The sequence below is a fragment of the Cyprinodon variegatus genome, unplaced genomic scaffold (assembly GCF_000732505.1).
Source record: "Cyprinodon variegatus isolate N-32 unplaced genomic scaffold, C_variegatus-1.0 Scaffold954, whole genome shotgun sequence".
Lineage (NCBI taxonomy): Eukaryota > Metazoa > Chordata > Actinopteri > Cyprinodontiformes > Cyprinodontidae > Cyprinodon > Cyprinodon variegatus.
The window spans coordinates 44,270-63,912 of NW_015151407.1; the positions used below are offsets into that span (position 1 = coordinate 44,270).

The window sequence follows — 19,643 nt, forward strand, 5'->3', positions numbered from 1 at the left end:
AGTTAAACAGATTTTTTTTTTTTTTATCTTCCTCTTTAACAGTCTGGTCAACCAAACGGTTGATCATTTTCATAGGAAACCACAGGCTGGAGTTGAACAAGGATGTTTAAAGGGTTAAAAGACATAGACAACAAAATCACAGGTGGCACAGTTATCAGTAAGTCATTTAAGCTCTGGCATTGTCGACCAGAATGATAGAATCTGAACAAAAGAACAATGTTTACCAGGTCCTCAAAGCACACTCCTGCATGTATTTCCCCAGCATTAACACACCTGATTTCAATGTAGGACAGATTAAAAAGGCTTCAGAGAACCGCAATAATCTGAATCAGGCTTGTTCACCGGTCTGGAAGAATGTCAACACCCTAAAACCTAGCTGCAGCTCTCTTTGGTTGATAATGTAGGAATCATTTAAATTTACATTGGTTAAAAACAATACATGAAATAACAAAAAAAACAAAACATTTTAAATGATCAAAGTAAGCAGAAAACATTATTTTGATAAATTAATAGGTAGATTATAGGGAAAAAGAAAATCAGAAAAGCAATTAATGAAAGGTGCAAAAAGAAATTATCAAACATCCAAATCTGGTTTTAATAATGACAAAGCTTTAGATAAATATTTTCGTGGAGGAAATCCTGAAAAAACATTGGTTATAGCGTACTTTATATCTGCACAGAAGATGGCATCTATTAAATAGGCTCTTAGCTTTTAAGAAGCATACTGCTTTAGGAGCCCGTTATCTTTTGTGACCAAAGGCAACTAAAACAAAATAATACCCCTAACTGTTGTAAAATATTCCAGGTCTTGCAGTGTAACTAAGATTCCCTGTCCTTGATGTTGCCTCTTCCACATTCATTTCCATATTACTGTCTTCCAGTTGACTTTGTCCAGTCCAACCAATCAAATGTTTGTCAAATTCCAATCAGCAGGATAGATGCCCTCCCTATGGGGATGTGTTACTACCATTGAATCCTATACATTCTTATACTTTTTAAAAGTTATTGCAAAATGCAGTAAACAGTTGTCTGACAGTAAAAAATGTCTAACTGGCTGTTTAAATAACCCTGCTGATATGCAACCTTACATTTTCATTTAAAAGCATCTTAAACCTATTTTTTAAAAAGACTTAGACAAACTTTATTGTAATTTTGTGTAAAAAGAGTGTATACAAAACGGAATGTCGATACATACAGCTTTTCGACAGTGAAACATTTCCATTTATAGAGTGAAGAAGTGATCAAAATGTAAACTGTAGGAGAGACATGGTGCAACAGACATTGATGGAAAGGTTCAGAGCCATTAATCGCTGATTGAGTCTATTTTAAAAAACAGTGGATAAAATTCTTTCAGGTTTGAGTTTTGGGCGAACATCTTTTCCATTGTCATTACTTACCTACTTTTATCAGTTATCATTCTGCATAAAATTGATATTTACAATTACAAATATCTACATTTTTTATTAAAATATTTGTCTATGATTTCACTGAAGACTCCTAGATGACTTTTCTCTTTACCCCATAAAACAAAAAAGCTATTTCTCCTTGAATTCTGTATTTATCAGTGTGTATTGCTTGGCTAAGGGTGGCCAAGGCTATCTCTAGCCCCCCATCTAGCTCCGCCGCTGCCAAGATGGTGTTAATAAGAAGTTTCAGTGATGAAACAGTTAATAATGATGGAATGATAATGCGTCGCCACGCCCGCTGATCTACGTCATGCGTACGTGCTGATAAGGGCGTGTGCGTAGAGGACGACCAAGCAAGCACATCAGCTCTGTCGGCATTGAGGAATTGACCTCAGGGAGCGGCGGCATTAAGTAGACTTTCCACAAAAGACAATCTCACAGGGTGTTTATTTCTGGGTAAAATCGGTTTTTATTCACTAGCCATGAAGTTATTGTGGGCTGTCGCTGCCCTGCTTTTGAGCTGTTGGCGAGCCGACGCTTCTACAGGTAAGAATTGTGTGTCCGCCATGTTGCTTCAGAATCAGACTTTGCCCCGAATACGAACATTTTGTTTTGTTCGCTCTCCTCAGACATTTTTTCGACGTTAAATGAACACATATTGGCTGTCTTATAATCTTATTTCCCTCTGTAGGTGACTGAAGCGAGTTTACGGTGTTTTTGAGACGTACCACCCGAACCGTTTAGCTAATTTACGGTTGAGAGAGCGGGTTGACTCGCATTATAACTGCTTTAATGCCGCACAACGTGTGACGCTTTGAAGCCCTAGCTTTTTTTTTTTTTTTTTTTTCAGAAAAACGTTATTTCTTAAAAATCACGGGATTACTTTAGAGGCACATGAGAAGACGTGAGTTTTAATGCGCCCCCTCGGAGCTGTGGTAAATTTAACCTCAAATTGCGTAACGTATGAAATGATTACTTGCGTTACTAACTAGATTAACGCAGGTTTTTAAATTTAAAGGGTTGTATTTGAGACGCTCATGTGTTCCGGATCCTTAAACAATCATTTTATTTGTAACCGTTAACGTTGCGACTCCTGAGCTTTCCAAACCAAAGGCGACCTAGTTTTACAGCTATTGTTTATCAAACGTTGGGCCTAATTAAATTAAGCTCGTTATATTTTGATTCTTTATGCAAATGTTGCTTGGATTAAAAAAGTAACGATGTTTTATATTTTAATCCAACATACACTTTAACGCCCTGAGTGGTGGCACGTGTAGAAACTGGGTTCTGTCTAAAATGACTCATTAGTCAATTTGCTATAGATAATTTTTTTTCGTCAGCTGGTTGTACCTTATCATTCTTTACTACAGATGGTTAGGAATGTAGTACATCTTAAATGATCTTGGTTATTATTGAAGAATAATCTTGATTGAGTATTGATTGTGTTCTGTCAGAAGTCTGATTGGATTAATTTGACCTAATCAAACCAGGCTCCAATCACACCACAGTTTGGGATCTTAAGCCAGTTATTCGTTTTATCCATGATCACTGATGTTTACCTTTATCAAGGCTGCACTTTAAGAAACAATGAGAAGACCTATAGAGAGCTGTACTTAACAAAATTTATTTTTGTATACACATTTGTGTACACAATGACAAATTAAATCAAAGTATATGTCCTGTGTCAGGAAAAAAAAATTTATTTTTAATTTTTTTTAATTCTGTTTAACAATTATTTTTCTTTTCCAGTGTAACACAATCCTACCAGGGACACTGTTGTTGTCCCCATTGAAATGCCAAAAGCTAATTTTGGAAAGTCAATCTTAAAAGAACTTCAAGCATATATTCCTGTTACAGAACAATACTTAAAATAGAAAACTAAATGTGGGTGGGGGAAAGAAAAGTCAGGTAAACGTGTATTCGGTTTAAATAGTCATAAGCTCTGAAGGTGACCTCTTGTATATGGTGGAAAGCTGCACTAGAGCAGTACACAGTGCCTGACGCTAATGTTTACAACTAAGGATCCCTTTTGACCTGCTGACATTTAACCTTATTTGTTGGAGGCAGTGAAGACGGCTACTTTCAAATGTCTGTACCTTACACTAGCGGTTGACATGATTTAGCTTATGTTGTCTGGCAACATGTTTTTCTAGCCTGTTGAATAGCCACACAGCTCCACTCTGTGAGTGTAGAGGGAGGACATCTACACATGCAGAAAGGGCTGGAATCCAAAAGCACTCATTAACAGGCTTTCATTAATTTGTAGCTTTACTTGCTGTGCTTGCTTTCCTAGTAGACATAATCGGCATGAGTAATGAAGCCTGATTTACTGGTCTTCACAGAATGCCTTAAAGGGTTGGCAGTTTCTCAGGCCATTTAAATGCATTTCTGCGTGAGAAATGTGTAGTTTAAAAAAAAAATCACTACACCATATATTGGAACTTATAGTTTGTTTAGTGAAGCGTGCAAAGCCGCTATTCAATCAATGGCATGGTGGCCTAAAAATATCCAGTGTTAACCTAGATTAACTTTGACACCGCCGTCAAACACCATTTGCTTCAAGTGTCTTCATTTTCATCAACTTTTGGTTTGAAATGCTTTTTCTTTTCCATCTTGACTTGCTTTTGTCTTTCACATTGCACTCAGTTCAAATGCATCAATGCTTGTGTTTCACAGTTTTTACATGACCATGCTCATTTAGCTAACAGCTGTTTCTGAAATGGCAATTGTATGGAAACAAAATCTGAAGACATCAGCAGAGCCAAATAGTTGCATTATACTGAATCAAACGTTCACCAGTTGGATTTAAAATTTAAACTGGCTCTATTTACATACATCTATTGGATATTTTTGTACCAGGAGAACAGGCATGGTAAAGCAACTTTGTTTTTATGCAGAGGTTCATGCATGTGTTGGTGCTTTTTTGGACCTTACTTAGGATTTAAAAACTTAGCTTAAATCTTCAAGCTACAAACTGTTACGATTCATTTCTATCCTCTAAAACCGCAAGGGTTTTAGGAAAAAATATTTTTGCTGTTGCTAAATGAGCTTTGGTCATCTAGAACTGCCTTTTTGTTACATTTCTTTTACTTGATCAGAGTTAAAAATGTCTCTCAGAATTGGCTGTAAAATCTGATCTGTGCGCCTGTCTTGTGCTTGCTTTCATATTTTAATTTCTTTGTGTTTTAACTTTGTCTTTATGCTTTTTTTCCCCCTCTCCATTTCTACATTTTTATCATACCACACATTCATCTTTGCTGCTAACACCATTAAATGTCTTTTGAATTTGTTTGCTGGGCTGTCTGTTAATTGCACTCAGCGGGTTTTATAATATCCCCTCTCTCCAAAATGAAGCTCATCAATGACAGTGTTGAGCTGCACTGTGAAGTAATAGGGAACCCCATTCCTGAGGTGCAGTGGTGGTTTATAGAGGGCGAGGAGTCCAACGAGACATTCACCCAGCTGTTTGATGGGGCACGGAATGAACGTGTCAGAGTAAATGCCACATACATAGAACATGCCACCAGCACCATTCACCTCCTCAGCCTCACTCTTGATGACACAGGCACATATGAGTGCCGTGCTTCCAACGACCCTGACCGCAATGATCTGAAGAAGACTCCCAAAATCAAGTGGATCCGCTCGCAGGCAAACATAATTGTGATTGAAAGTGAGTGGAAGGAGAAAGTGAGGAGGCTCAGGTTGAAGTAGCTGAGTTTTAGCTCTTCATTAGTGAAATCCTGGACTTCCTACCCTGTTTTCCTGGTTCAATATCCTATCCGTGTAGTACAAGCTCTCCCTTTTTCTCCTCAGAATCTCCAAGGTTGTCCTGTAGTGAAGTGTGAACCTGGTTTCAGAACATAGCCTGGCTGCCCCTTTAGGCCTCTATCACCTGACTGCAAAGAATGCATTTAATCTGATACCTCCTCCGCTTTCATTTCAAGACTTGGTCAAATACAGTTGATGGCTCTGTTAATTACAAGTCTGGTCATACTGTGTAAACCCTCAATCGGAAAGAATGGGCACCAGCCCTTCCAATCCTGCAATGGTAAATGGGTATAGAGAACAGGGCTGTCAGATTACTGCCTTAGTGATGCTGCTTGATAGGCCTTGCTTTATTCAAATATTTTGTAGGGGATGATGCAAACTAGGTGTTCATTATAAGAAATAAATTGACAACGCAGCAGTGAACCTTCTGCAAAGTCACATTTCTGAAAATGGACCAAAAACGCATTGTCCCACTTATACCATGGTCATTAATAAGAGGAATAATAAATACTTTAATTCATTTTTATCATTAAGAGCTCAAGGTTTTAACAATGTTGTGACATTTGAACAGAATGCTTTAAGTTGTCCCTTTCCAGGCAGTCTGAATTAGTTTTTCACTCAGACCATGGTATAAACTAGTTAATGCTCGTAGCTGTTGCTTATAGCCTGCTTTACTATAGGCACAGAAGATGTCAACTGGTTATTAAACATTTGGGAACCTTTTGCCTTGAGTATTGTACTGTTATGTCACTGAATAAATAAAACAGAAGACCCCATTTGCTCTAAAATATTCCATATCTGAAACTGTAAGAATGGAACTTCTCTAAGGTGTTGCTTCTTCTGCATGCATTTACCAAAACACTTTTCCCCATGACCTTCTTGTAGTTTACTTTGTCCATTGCCTTTTCTGTTTACTCCTGTCCTTTGGTCTCCTTCTCCTTACCAGTGAGTGGGATAGATGTCTTCAGTCTTACAACCATTAAGTGCTATGCATTCTGTAGTTTTTGTGGTTTATTAGCAATATGCACTAAATGGTTATCTGACAACGAGACATCTATTTTCTAATTTTCTTTCTCTTTTCTTTGTCTTTAATAAAGACTCAAAGATTTCTTTTTGATTCCTAGGCCCCAAAATCACTGCAGATCCCACTGAGGTTGTCAACCAAACATCTGCCATTCTGAGATGCAACTTGACCGAGAGTAACCTTAGCAGTAAGGGTTCCTACTGGACTCTCAATGGCAAAGTCATTGAGGACACAAAGTCTGATGTGAACAAGTACCATGCTCAGTTGAGGTAAGAAGCAGATTGTTGTTCATTAAGGCAGCAGGTGATGTATTCCCAATGTTCTATTGTCTCGTTATCACTACTGACGTGCTTTCCCATGACAAACACTATGGCTTCCTCCATTAGCAGCAGAGTTCAGGTTTTCATTCAGCCATTCATAACGCTAGATTAGTGAGGTGGACCGTGCAGGCATGCTGCTTTGCTGGCAGTCTTGGCAGCAGGGACGTGGGGCCCCTAGCTGTAGCTGCCTGGTCTGGCCTTAATTCTACATTTTAGAGAGAAGGCAGGACTGTAGTTCTGAACAAAGCAGGGCTGTGATTAATGGCAAATTTGAAATATTCATGCAGACAAGCGGCTTTAGTTTCACACCCAGATATGCAGCATAAGTTGTACTTTTTTTTTAAAGCTGCAGTTTAGGTTAATGGAGTTGCACTTGTTTTCTCGTACTGGAAAAGATAATATAACTGGGATTGTTGCTTGTTTAAAAGTCAATGGTGCCTCTTTGTTCCTTTTAGTTTGGAAAAAATAACCCATGCAGAGTCTGGACCCTATGAATGTGTTTTTGATACAGAGCCACAAGTAAAGCAGACCATTGAAGTGAAAGGTAAATTTAAGTCAATTGCTGAAAATTTGCCCTGTTCACATTATTGAGGGTAAATATGCCTTTTTTTGTTTTATGCAGTACTTCCTTCTGTTGGAGCCTATAAGCACTCTGAACACGGGAATGAGAATGACAAAGTAGTGCTCAAATGTGTGGCTCATGGTTACCCCCTTCCCACTGACTGGGTGTGGTTCAAAGAGGATGCAGAGGATGGTCGTGAAATGGTGGGATATATATGCTTTTTTTTTTTTTTTTTTTTTTACTGGATTTCGTTGTTGGTCTCTCTAAATCTAACTCACTCCCTTATGCTCTACAGCCCATCTCCAACTTCACTAATGAAAGATACAATATCAAGAGTACCCCCAACCAGACCCTCCTGACCATTGATGAACTGGACATGGAGGGCGACAGTGGAAACTACATTTGCTCTGGTACCAATGAACTCGGCACTAATACCGACAAGATAAAGCTGCGAGTACGGAGTCGCCTGGCTGCCCTCTGGCCCTTCCTCGGCATTGTGGCAGAGGTCATCATCCTCGTGACAATCATCTTCATCTATGAAAAGAGGAGAAAGCCTGATGAGGTCAACGATGGTACGTGCTGCATGTATAAAAGAACACTAATGGCAAACAGGATTATGATCCTGCCAATCTGTGGTGTTTTTGCAAAACTTTTCTTTTTCTTTTAGAAACCCTCAATCAAGTTCAGGATTTGAGGTTTCTTTTTTGGGAAATTACAATTAAGTTTGGGTAGTTTTTGATTCCTTTGAAGGTGCTAAAACATCTGTCAGGCTTTTACCTGCAACTGCAAATCTTGTAAGTCATTACATATAAATCTGTTGGTTTTCTCAATCCCCACTGGACTGCAGGGGAAAATGGTAGCATGCCTTGTATTTGAGACGGGGCTATCTTTTGTTTTGTCATTATTTACTTTTATTTTAATGTAGCTCATAATTTGGCTTCTGTTTTTATCAAAGCATTTTTTTTTTTTTTTTTACATTTTTTACTTCTCTGTTCGCTGCTGATTTTGCATTTTGGTAAGTGAACAAAAACTGCATGTCAGACTGAAGTGGTTGAGCTGAGATGACTGCGTGGGGAAGGAAAAAGCTATGGGAGCCTGACTGAACTGCTTTCATAGTAACCACTTCTAAGAGGAATGTGCTCAAAGATTTGGTCACTCTTTCACTGGCGCTGAATGTTTTTCAAGAGCAAGCCTAAAATTCACGTTCACTTTTTGGTCCTTAAAGTCAGTCTAGTCTTTGGGCCAATGAAAGAGTCAAAAAGACACTTGAAGTGTAATTGTTTGCAATGATGCTGGTCAAAATTTGATAAAAGTCCTTCGACTTGTTTGCATGTTTTCTGCATCTTGTACTTAATGCATGACGACCAAAAGGAAGCGACCTCGTAAAGATCAGTCTATGCCATGTCTCATTCATCATTCGGACACAAAGGAGCCTTACTGTCTTGCCTTGTGATTACATGCTATTGCTCAGGTGTGAAACTTCCACTACACATTGCTAGGATGCGTGTTGGCTCTTTCATTTTTAGAATACAACTGTTGCAGTGTTATCTCTGGCTTGGTTTGCATGAGCCTCTGTGATGCTGAGAGTTTCAAGAGGAAATTGCAGTAAAAATTAGTGCCAACTGAACAGTTCAGCATTACTGGAGACTGGCTGGAGCAACAGAACTGTTAAAATTGCATTTTATATTGATAGTTTTTTTTCTTTTTCTAAAACAAATAGATCTAGTCGAACTGTTTGTTTGAATCACCGTTGTATGAATTCGGTTGTCATGAATTGTAATGACGAGCACATCTTTTCATGTGTAGTTAAATTGATCGTGTCATTGCAGTCATGTTTGAGATGTCATTTACCATTTGCTATAACCGTTGATTGCAATGCTCTATAAATGTCCTCAGTAGGTTTTGCTGTTAACTTTTTTTTTTGTTCTTTTTGTTGATGCAGACGATGACGTAGGATCTGCTCCTCTGTAAGTAATGTTAAAACTTGAGCTTTTTTCTTTTCTATTTATTAGCCTTTGCTAGAGCTCATTTCATTTGTATTCCAGGAAGAGCAATTCCACTTCAAACCACAAGGACAAGAATGTGAGGCAAAGGAATTCCAACTAAAAACAGCAGGAGGTATGTGAAAATGACAAAGAAAGCTAACTACATTACTCTTAATAAGAATTTCTTTTTTTATATTATATATGCCTCTAACTCTAAATAAAAAAAAAAGTGTAATAAATTCAAAGAACTGGATCACTGAAGCAGATTTCATTTTAAGCATTGAACACTGGCAATAGTTGCCAGGAATTGGTTTATTCTAAAACCTAAATGGTTTTTCTCTATAAACGTCTTTGTGGGAAAGTGTTTTTCCTGCTAGAGCAGGAACTTTCTTGGACATTTCTTTCCTCTAAAGGCCTCTCCACTGGGATTGTTCATTTCTTTCAACTATCTACATTATGACCTGCTAAGAGAAATGTCCTCATGGCATTAATCTGCAGTAATGACGTATGATTTGCTAATTGTAATGCCATAGTTATAACTACTACTCTTAACTGAGAAGTTTTTTTTTTTGTAAATAAAAAAGAAAACTGAATTTTTTTTTTTACCTCCCATTTCTAGATGGATGTCCAGTTGGCACCCCAGGATTTATGTGTGGCACATTATATTGTGCAATCCCTCCATTTTTTAACTAGCTTTTGGTGTTTTGTTTTTTTTCTTCCCTCTTCTTTGCATCGTGCAGCCAGGAACATGGTGTGAAACTCTCTGCTTGAGGCCCTGTGGCAAATTTTGCATGAGTTTAAATGCTATTCTAGCAAAGTGTGTGCTGTAAGATTACATAGGAATGCATAGTTTTGTAAATTTCTTTTATAAGCTGATTCTTCCTGCTTTACAATTGTCACTGTTTATATGATTAACTGTTCGCAACAAGTTTTCTGTAATACCTTTTAACAAGATTATTGGTGGAAAAACAGTGCACTAGATTTCATGTATGAGCTGTTGCAGCCCCTCAAGCTGTGGTTTGCAGAGTGTTTTACTTTGCCTTAAACTGCTTTTCATGTCTTTTTTTTTGTTTTTAACCTTGCCTCTTTTAAAAAATACTTTTAGATCCAAATTTCTTTTTAGAAATTTACAACCATTTAATCTCTTCAAAGTCTTTATCTTAGATCTAATTTTAATTGGATGATTCTTTTCTTTTTTTTTTTCTTTTTTTTTTTTGACTTAAAATGGTTTATCTTTGCAGACTTGACCACTCCAGTATAAAGATTACCCTGGACCAAGTGCAAAAGATTAGGTGTTGCAATGCATATTTGGTAATGTGCACACATTTTGAATAAAACTACTGAATCTCTGCTTTTGCTATCTGAAACATCTGATTGTTAAATGGTTGTCTCTTTCCTCTTCACTGTGTAGATAATTCAGAAGCCATATATATATATTTCATTTAACCTGAACAGTGTGGTTATTGAATGTTAAATTTTAGAGTTGCAAAATTTAAAGAGTTGGCCAGATTGTGTCAAGTGTGTAGCTCGGAAGGACATCATTTGTACAACTTGCACAAACTGAAATAAAGAGATTGAAATTTAAGTCTGTTCTCTTGGTTTGGTTTAATATCTTGCAAAGTACCATTTATCTGAGGGGGAAAAAGTTTAATGTCCTGGTTAACGTTTTGCTTTAACGAGAAAGTCCTACATTACAATTTTTCCCCAAGTGCTGGCCTCAGGATATGAACATCACACACATTCCTGAGCAGTGAATTGACCATTGCTTTCAGCAATATGAAGGCGTACAAGATCAGATCCCTTTATAGCCTCTGATAAGATCATAGACCAAAGAATTGTAGTGGACCGCATCATTCAACAGATGAAGTAGGAGTGTGTTGTGTAGAGCTGGACTGGAATGTAGAATCATACAATACGAAATAAGTGCTATTCGCAGTATTATCTACAGGTGGGAAAGCATCTCAACTCTTCTATACAAGCTCACATTAACATCTGGCTATGATGGTCTCAGAACTTTAACACCTGTGTTGCATGGAGGTTCCCAGTAAAGGGATAGTCATGTCTCCTTACAGCTGTTAAGGGCTCATCTTAAACACAGCTGAAGGGGATTTCTTATTCAGAGCTAAACGGTGTGAATTCACTGGATACTATTTACACACGCCTATTACAATTAATGGTTCAATTAAAGTATGCAGTATTGGTCCATCAGAGCTGAAGGACCATTCAGATTTATTTTTTTTATTCTTTTCATGTGTGGACTTTTGAACACTAAGTGTTTGGAAGACTGTTCGTGTTTTAGCTTGTATTTGAGCACACAGCTATGTATACATGTAAGGCCCTTCCACTATTTACTGTATATTTAAACAATCTTAGATGAGCAGAGTCGCCCAAAACGTTGCATGATTTGAAATGGTGCTGCTTCACAAGAATATTAAAGTACGGTAAAAAAAAGTGGTACAGTAAAACTCACAAGTACATAGATGTTTCAGTACATATAACCAGTTACTGCCCACCTTAGGTTATGTATACAGGTCATTGTGTATATATATATGAGCAGCTTTGCTATATGGAAAGCAAGGATTCACCCATCACACAGCAGCCTCGTCTCATGTCCACATTAATTGCGTTTCGAGCCATCACAGACGGGCTGCTGAAGGACTGGAAGCCAGGAATGTATGGCAGGAATTTGCTTTGATCTCATGTACCATACATAACATGACTTTTTTTTTTTTTTAAAGTGTGGAATTTCTGGATCCAATTTTACATCCAATGGTATATGCATGCATAAATGTTGAGAGGTGAATGCTGCTGTTGTCTGGTTTTACTGTAAATCTTGCCAGGTTGCTGCTGTCAGCATGACATGGGAACATTAACTTTCAACACAGAAATATTATCGTCTTTGGACTTCTGCACTTCCTTGTTTGTATTTTCTGCTTAGCATGTAACCCCTAAAACAAGAACTCTGTCCGTTCCAGCTCTAGATCTGTGTCCAAAGGTCTTCATCTGATTAAAGGTGCAAAAACACCAAACCACTGCACACTTCCTGAGTAGTTTTTTTTTTTTTAAAGACAGAATCCTGAACCCTCAGTTAAATTCTCTCTATTTTCTGGAATTTCTCTTGCATTCTAAACCCCCTGTTAAAAGAAATTAAAACACTTAATTGAATTATTGATTTGACCAAGATTTAACTACAGTAATGTTCTGTCATATGTAAAGCTCTTTGATACAAAATTGTTTTTTAAGGTAAACATGGCTGATAAAATAAACATTTCTTTACTAGCACCCCTGGTGAACTGGCCCGCTCTTATTTAGTATGGAAATGCCAATATCAGACCCTTTTCATTTTGGGGTCTGCACCCACCTCATTCACACCCACAGGCATCTTTTGTATTTAATGCAGCATATACTTTATCTTAATAAATATACAATTTAAGAACTGCTCCATTTTCTAAGTGTTGGTGAATAATCAACCACCATTATTATTCTAGAGCTGCTGCTGTGTTATTTTTGTTTTTACCGAGTTGTTTAAACACCACTGCAATAATCTAACCTTCCCAAACAGAAAATCAGGTTTTCAGGTTCCTGTTCTGTGAGGGATCCCTTAATCCTAGTAATTTATGAGGTTGTAGAGATTAATAATAGTAAGATAAAAATCTGAAGTCCAGTTAAGTTCTGATCTAACTTCCCATTACCTTGCAAAAATAAAAGCAAGTGCTGCAGAAAATCCGACATCCACATGGTGATATAATAGACACACAAAGTGATAACAAACTTTAACCATGTGGTCATGACAGAAGATAAGTTGAGTTGTTTGCCAATGTTTTCCTTCATAATTTGAGCTATGGAGAGTGTATAGTAAATAAAGCTGTTAGAGAATGAAGCTTGAAGACCTCCCAACTAGAATCTTTGTTTGCTAAATAATACATTACCAAAAATATAAAACATTACAAGTATGATTGAGTTATATGTTTTCATGTTTAGATATGTTACAAATCCTGCATTATTTGCTTGGCATCAATAGGTTAAAAAAAAAGGAAAAAAGGTGAATTATTAGATTTCTTTTTTACATTTTCCCCGATTTTTCATTTTGATTTTAATGCTAGCTGCAACTTTAATGCAATGCATACCAGAGCGCTAAAAAGAATATTCAGTAGGACTTCGGTTTAGTTCAGTCCTCTGGAGTCCATACTGTCCTGTCTGGAAGTGTAATTTAGATTAAAACTAGATTAAAGTCTGTATTTTATGATCTCTTGACCAACACAGTGAACAAAAAGGGGAAACTCAATAGATGTCATACGTCATGCATAAAACAGTTTTTAAAAATAGACTTATTAGCCTCTTACACCCTCAGGGGGTATAAATAAATTTCTGCCTGACAAAAACACACAAAAGTAAATCACTTATAGCCTCACAGCTATTAGATTTAAGAAGAAACTTTTGGTACCTCTGTAAAGGTAAGATGTCATAGAATGGTTTTCTGGTGTCAGCACCATTGTAGCTTTGACCCTGCCTGAAATATTAGGGACAAAATACAAAATATTTTGCATTTTTTGAACCTCGCCAAAATTTTCTTTGAAATAAACATTGCAAAAAACTACCAAAATATTATTTATAGCACAAAAAAGTAGTACAGACTTTTAAATCTAAATGTTGTGTAAAAATATACCAAATTTGGACTCAATCAGATGAATCATATTTATTTTAGAATGGTATTAGTGAGAAATTTCTTAGGCGGAGAGGCCATTTTGACACATTTATCCCAAAATGTCACCAAACAGTGCCAAATGTGTTTTTTACATCAATACTGGGGGTTTGTTAAAATAACGAGGTCACGTAGCAGCTGGACTCACCGGTGGGTCCGTAGGGTTCTAGGGGTTAATTATTCTGTACTTTTCAAGGAAACATATTTAAGTTCTGTACTTGATTGCAGTATTGGCCCAAATGAGACTGTTGTCCCCTAGAGATGTTAGTCAGATGCTATAGACTAGTCAGCTGTGTTGAACGCTGCATTGCAATCTGGCAAAACCAAGACCAACAGAGGTTTTAGATGCCTCAGCATCAAAATGAATGATTCACATACATTCACTAATGTTTTAGTAAAAACAATGTATAAAAACAAAGAGATTACTTTTAAAGGATTTGTTTTCTTTTTGGAAAATGCATTCAGAACATCAGAAATGCTGGATTAGGTATGGGCCTGTAATGAATTATTTTGGCATCCAGATTAAGCGTCCTAAAAGGTTGGATCACTGAAGGTTTTCCAGGACCTGTTGAGAGCAGTTAACATGGAAAGTCTCTGAGTTGAGCTGGACTTTTATTTTATAGGATGACTACAGTGAATAGAGGAGTATTTATCTGACTTCCTAACTTGCTCAGTAGCAGTCATTTCCATTGAGCTGATGGTGGAACCACAGGGATTCAGGTAAAAGGATAACATTGATTTTAGGGGCAATGCCAGAAAAAATCTTGACTACTCCAGCTAATATCAGATCATTACAGTGTTAATCTAAATGATCTTTACCTTTGAAAAGGTGGTGTGAGGGTTCTACATATATCCAAATGAATTGAATAAATCTTTTATCCATCAATATGACAAACATCCCTCTAATATATCAAGAGACGCGACTATTAAAATAAGAAATAAAGGAAACTGGGAAATTATTCACACAGATGCAGCACATTCCAAACATTCCATGTCTATAGCATTCTATAGCCATTATGCATTCATAGCAGCTGATGTCTGTGATATCAGCCATGCACTGCAATGCAACAACAGATGTGTGATAATTAGCCTGCACCGTGTATATTTATACCTTCAACAAATGCACTGGACACACAACCTACGCCACAACCAGCTGGCACATACAACTACAATTTATTCATGAACTGATGGACAAATTTGTAACCTGATAGATATGATTATGAGTCTGGAAAGTGATTACATCATCAGTGAAAAGATTTAGATAGAAATTCTGTTCAAAACTTTAGATTTTCATTATTACTTGGGTTCAAGTTCTCTCTGGTCCAACAGGTCAACAGAGTCAGGCTGGTGTTACAGATATTTTGCTGTAATCTTTATTAACTTTGGTACTGTTAAGTAGGTAACATTTATTTGCACAGTACCTTTTATGGATATTAGAATAACAAAGCATTTCACAACAATGAAAACAAAAATACATTTCATGTGATCTTTTTCATAGCCAGCCTCTTCTGGGTCCCCTGTCATATTTTATTTTGTATTTTTGTTCTTATTTTCTTTTTTTTTTTTCTTTTTACAACTTTTTCTTTATTCTGTTAATTCATTATGCCTTTTTTTATATTATTTTGAATCAGTTGAAGACAGTTTTTAAAGTACCTTAAATTTCCCAGTTCTCTCTATAACTTTACACAGAGAAAAAACATTTTGTGCAAAATCTTTTATTTTTATTAACACAGTCTAAAGATAACATGTTAGGGGGGATTTCATGAGTTATATAAGTAATGACTTAAATTTTAAGAATGGAACTCATAAGAAATGGGAGAAAATGTGGATGCACTACATTTTAGGGTGATTTCTGAAAAGTATATTTGTATGAAGAAATAAGTACATGGTCCCTATAGTTACCAGAAATTTTTCCTGTAAAATCGAAATCAATAATCTTTAGTAAAACAGGGTTTTGTTGTAAAACCTTTGGACACAAAATGAACTCATTCGGAGTTAATTGTAAAATAACCACGTTTGTCCACAAGATGGAGCTATTTCACCATTTCAGTATCTATGTCAGGTGGAGGTTATGATAAGTGTGAGGACAGTAACAGGCGCTGCTTTCCCTCTGATTTTCCAGAGTTTAAAAAGCCTGGATGACCATGATGTTTACATGATGTATTTGCTAAAGCCGTTATCATTTATTCAGTTGTATCATCTCAACAGCTTACTTTCCCTTTTCATTCTGGTAGATCATCCTACAATTTATTAACTTTATTATTATCTGAGGTCCAGGCTGCTTTAGTATGGTTTTCCTTTTTAGTTTGTAGCCTAAGGCTCTTGTCAAGTCATCATCCCTCTGTCTTTATTGCAAACACACAATAAAACAGCTGACATTGTAGCCATAGTAACGCCACGCCGCTCTTCTCCCTAAAGTGATGTGAATGGAAACTGGAGAGGAGCTCCTCCTCCTCCTCGTCCCCAGGTTAAAGGGAGTCTCCTCCTGCCGGTGTCATGGACGAGGCGGAGGTAGGCGAGGAGGAGCCAGGCTTCCAGCAGCCTGCGCCTCCTGTAGTAGCTGCCAGTTTTAGCGGATGCTCTAATGATGGGAGCGGCGGGGGGACAGAGATGAAGAGATTCACACTTGGAGGCGGGGCCGCGCGCAAAAACTCCAACAACAACAACGAGCTGTGGCTCCTGCAGGACGAGGACTCCTATAAAGAACCTCTGGGCGCAGCTGACAGCGCCGCCTCTGCTTTGTTATGTCCGGGGGAAGCTACTGGCAGCCGGGGTGGCTCAGTGTCAGACCACAGGAGGGACACAGTCTCAGAGGCATCAGGCGCGGGGCCCATCGGAATGATATGCAACAAGAACGGAGACTGTAGAAGGGACCCAACCAGTTCAGGGAGTCTGTCTTCTCTCATCTCCAGACAAGAAAGGCAAACAGATGGAGACGTAGGGAGTCAAGAGGAAAAGGGGCAGGCTGGGAGGATGGACGCCTCTGGTACCTCAGCGGGGTCCCTGACTCAGGGCCCCACCGGGACTGAGGTCAAGACCACCGCACCGATGGAGAAGAAGGACTCAAGAGTTTCTTTTTCCAGCGCTCCGACTGGCAAAGGTCAAACCCCGAGTGCGCATTCAAGAAACTCTGTCACTTTCACTAAAGCGGAGGACAGTTCTCAGATAGTTCCGGACGATGGGGACTCCAGGGGGAACCAGACCTACATGCAGCGGCAGTTCAGCTCCATGCTCCAGCCTGGAGTTAATAAATTCTCCTTGCGCATGTTTGGGAGCCAGAAGGCGGTGGAGAAGGAGCAGGAGCGCGTAAAATCTGCGGGTAACTGGATTATCCACCCATACAGCGACTTCAGGTATGGGCGGATCCGACATGGTTCATCCTGTTAAAGTGCTTTTAGGTCCATGAAAAGTATAAAAGCATCGATTTGGGATCCTGGAAAATGATTTCAGACAACTTTAGATGAATAGATCCATTAAAAGCATTTTTAAACGCCTAAAATGAGCACACACAAAATATAATTACAAGCAGTAACTTCAGCGCATATTTTTTCTTCTCCGCCCTGTTATTTTAATGGACGCAGATCTTTTAAAACGAGTCCAGACTCTTCATACGTTGATAAAATGCTGCTTTCACAGAACTATTTATTACATTTTTCTGAGGTCAGCTGGCTTTGTCGGTGGTTGTTCCAAACAGTAAAAAAAGTCAGTTTCAGCACCAAGGACAGTTCCTTCCCAAAAATTCTGCGTAAAAACAGTTAATTTATTTTTATTCGTCCGTTTTCTACAAAAAAAACAAAACAATTCGCAATAAATTATAACACAGTTAAAAAGTTGAAACATTGCATACTGATTAAAAATGGATTTTAGCATTTCAGTTCAGAAATGAACTGAATTACTGAAATGATGTCTGTATTCTCTAATATCTTACTTCTGGCAAATTCAATGCTTGCCTTACAGTTTGTCAGTTAGAAAATAAGCAGTTTTTAAAAATAGATATTTAATGAGTTTTTTTTTTTTAGATATATATCTTTTTGTATTCATATTAAGACCAACACACTCACAGGGGAATTGATGAGTCCAGAAGGAGGGAATGCCACAAAAAACAATTCCTAAATAACCTACTTGCTCACCGAGTGGTGTCCCTATACATATTGATGGAAAGCTTAGCAATAGGAAAACAGTATGGTCTACATGCAGCAAGGGAAAAAAAACACCTTTAGAGGCACGTGAATATATACCAACCTCCCTGGAAATTTTCACTTTCTCAATGCATCTCCTTCATGATGATGCTGCTGACCCTGCTATGCCTTTTCTCAATTGAACTTAGCTTATTTAAAACGTATACAGTGCTGTCAAAGGGAGAATAAGATACGCCAGAACCAACCACACATAAAGGCAGAAGGCTGTTAAGGCAGGCTGGGCTCCTTGGACACCTCAGCAGCATCACAGGGTGATTACCTCCACGCCACGCTGCACTGATGCAATAATTAATTCAAACATTTACATATCTCATTTAAATTAACATTTTCAGAGAAACTTAATTTTGGGGTTCTTACTGGCTATTAGCAAGGATACCCAGAATTCAGTCCATGAAAGCTGCTGTCCTGCAGTGTATAGATGCATCACTGCCCCATGAAATCTGAAATCAAATGAGTGGCTCATTACCAGGCCTTTGCCAAACTTGATAGCATGCTGAAGAGATGAGCTGCATTCGAGGAGAGATGTATCCAAAGCTTTCAGGACAGTAGCTCTCCTGCTAGTATTCATAGTCCTAAAAACGTATTGAAATAAAATTCTACCACTCTGCATGGAATGAAACTCTTTGATAAATGGCTAAAGCAAAATAAACTTCAAAGTGATTTTCTCATTTATAAATCTATAAATACACATCTATAAATACATAGCTTTTGTACCTTATTTGCATCTTATTTTACTTAGCAAAAATTTATATTTGGGACATTGATACTTGAAAACCTCTGACTATATAAAGCTGAATAATACAGCCGTGACTGAGTGTCTGTCTTATTGTGTCAGTGCCTGTAGTGGCAAATATAAAGTATTACAAGAATCAACAGAAACATTTGCCTTTGTTTTTTCTCTTTTGCCTTTTAGGGCATACAAATAATACAAGACAAAAAAAAAGAAAAAAAATTCAAACTTTTCTTTTCCAGATTTTTATTCTCTCTTGACTTTCAGGGCTTCCGTATAAATCAGACGTCAGACGCTAAAAGAATAAAATAAATGGAGACAGAAAAAGGCATAGTAGCTCATCAGTGTTATGTCTACAATGTCAGTGTCAGTCCCCCACCCAGTACTGTAGTTAATATCATTGCACTAAAGCTGTGTAAAGTCTCATCTTTACTGGCATGTAACCTCAGCCACTAAAAACTAAGTAGTTCAGATTTTACTGCGGTCTTACCTCTTATTCCCAACCATTGCGACGTACAAAAATCTTTGAGTCTGCCACACTTAAAGTGTCAAAAAGGCTGCCTTCTGTCATCTTAGTTAGAAAGGACAATTTATATGAGTACTTTCAATTAGATTTCCCATGGTTTCCAAAATACTATGGGTTTAAAAAAAAAAAAAGTCCCTATGTGTTCCAAAGAGTACTAATAACATATCTAGGGTCTTTAAAAAATAGAAATGATCTCAGAGCGTTACATACTGTATCCTTCACCCTACCTAACAGTGAGCACAATGTGCTGCTCCACACATTTATCTTAGTCCCATCTGACCACATCACACTGTTCTAGTTAAACTCCCAGTGTTATGTTTAAAAAGAAAAGAAAAAAAAAACTGCACCTCTTTATCGTAATGATTTTTAAAAAGGTACTTTTTTAATGACAGACTTGAAAAATAATATTTCTTGATGTTGT

General features: G+C 37.6%; 2 protein-coding genes across 5 annotated transcripts in view; both read left to right on the forward strand.

The window, feature by feature from the left end:
• Positions 1-1,735: 1,735 nt before the first annotated feature.
• On the forward strand, positions 1,736-10,651 carry bsg (basigin (Ok blood group)). 4 transcript variants are annotated; one of them, XM_015398710.1, is made up of 8 exons: positions 1,736-1,952; positions 6,299-6,467; positions 6,974-7,062; positions 7,141-7,283; positions 7,376-7,652; positions 9,035-9,047; positions 9,126-9,198; positions 9,685-10,651. In XM_015398710.1, exons 1-7 carry the CDS (start codon positions 1,889-1,891, stop codon positions 9,184-9,186), a joined length of 816 nt encoding a protein of 271 aa, XP_015254196.1. In that variant the 5' UTR covers positions 1,736-1,888; the 3' UTR covers positions 9,187-9,198; positions 9,685-10,651. The 4 variants fall into 4 exon arrangements, with proteins under 4 accessions (XP_015254196.1, XP_015254194.1, XP_015254197.1 ...); XM_015398708.1 differs by having other exon boundaries at positions 9,023-9,047; positions 9,685-10,649; XM_015398711.1 differs by having other exon boundaries at positions 10,307-10,649.
• Positions 10,652-16,377: 5,726 nt separating this feature from the next.
• The window catches only part of hcn2 (hyperpolarization activated cyclic nucleotide gated potassium channel 2), a 55,515-nt gene continuing 52,249 nt past the window's right edge, over positions 16,378-19,643 (forward strand). The window contains exon 1 of the mRNA XM_015398703.1: positions 16,378-17,120. Coding sequence (XP_015254189.1) covers positions 16,378-17,120 — 743 coding nt within the window. The remainder of the gene's footprint in view (positions 17,121-19,643) is intronic.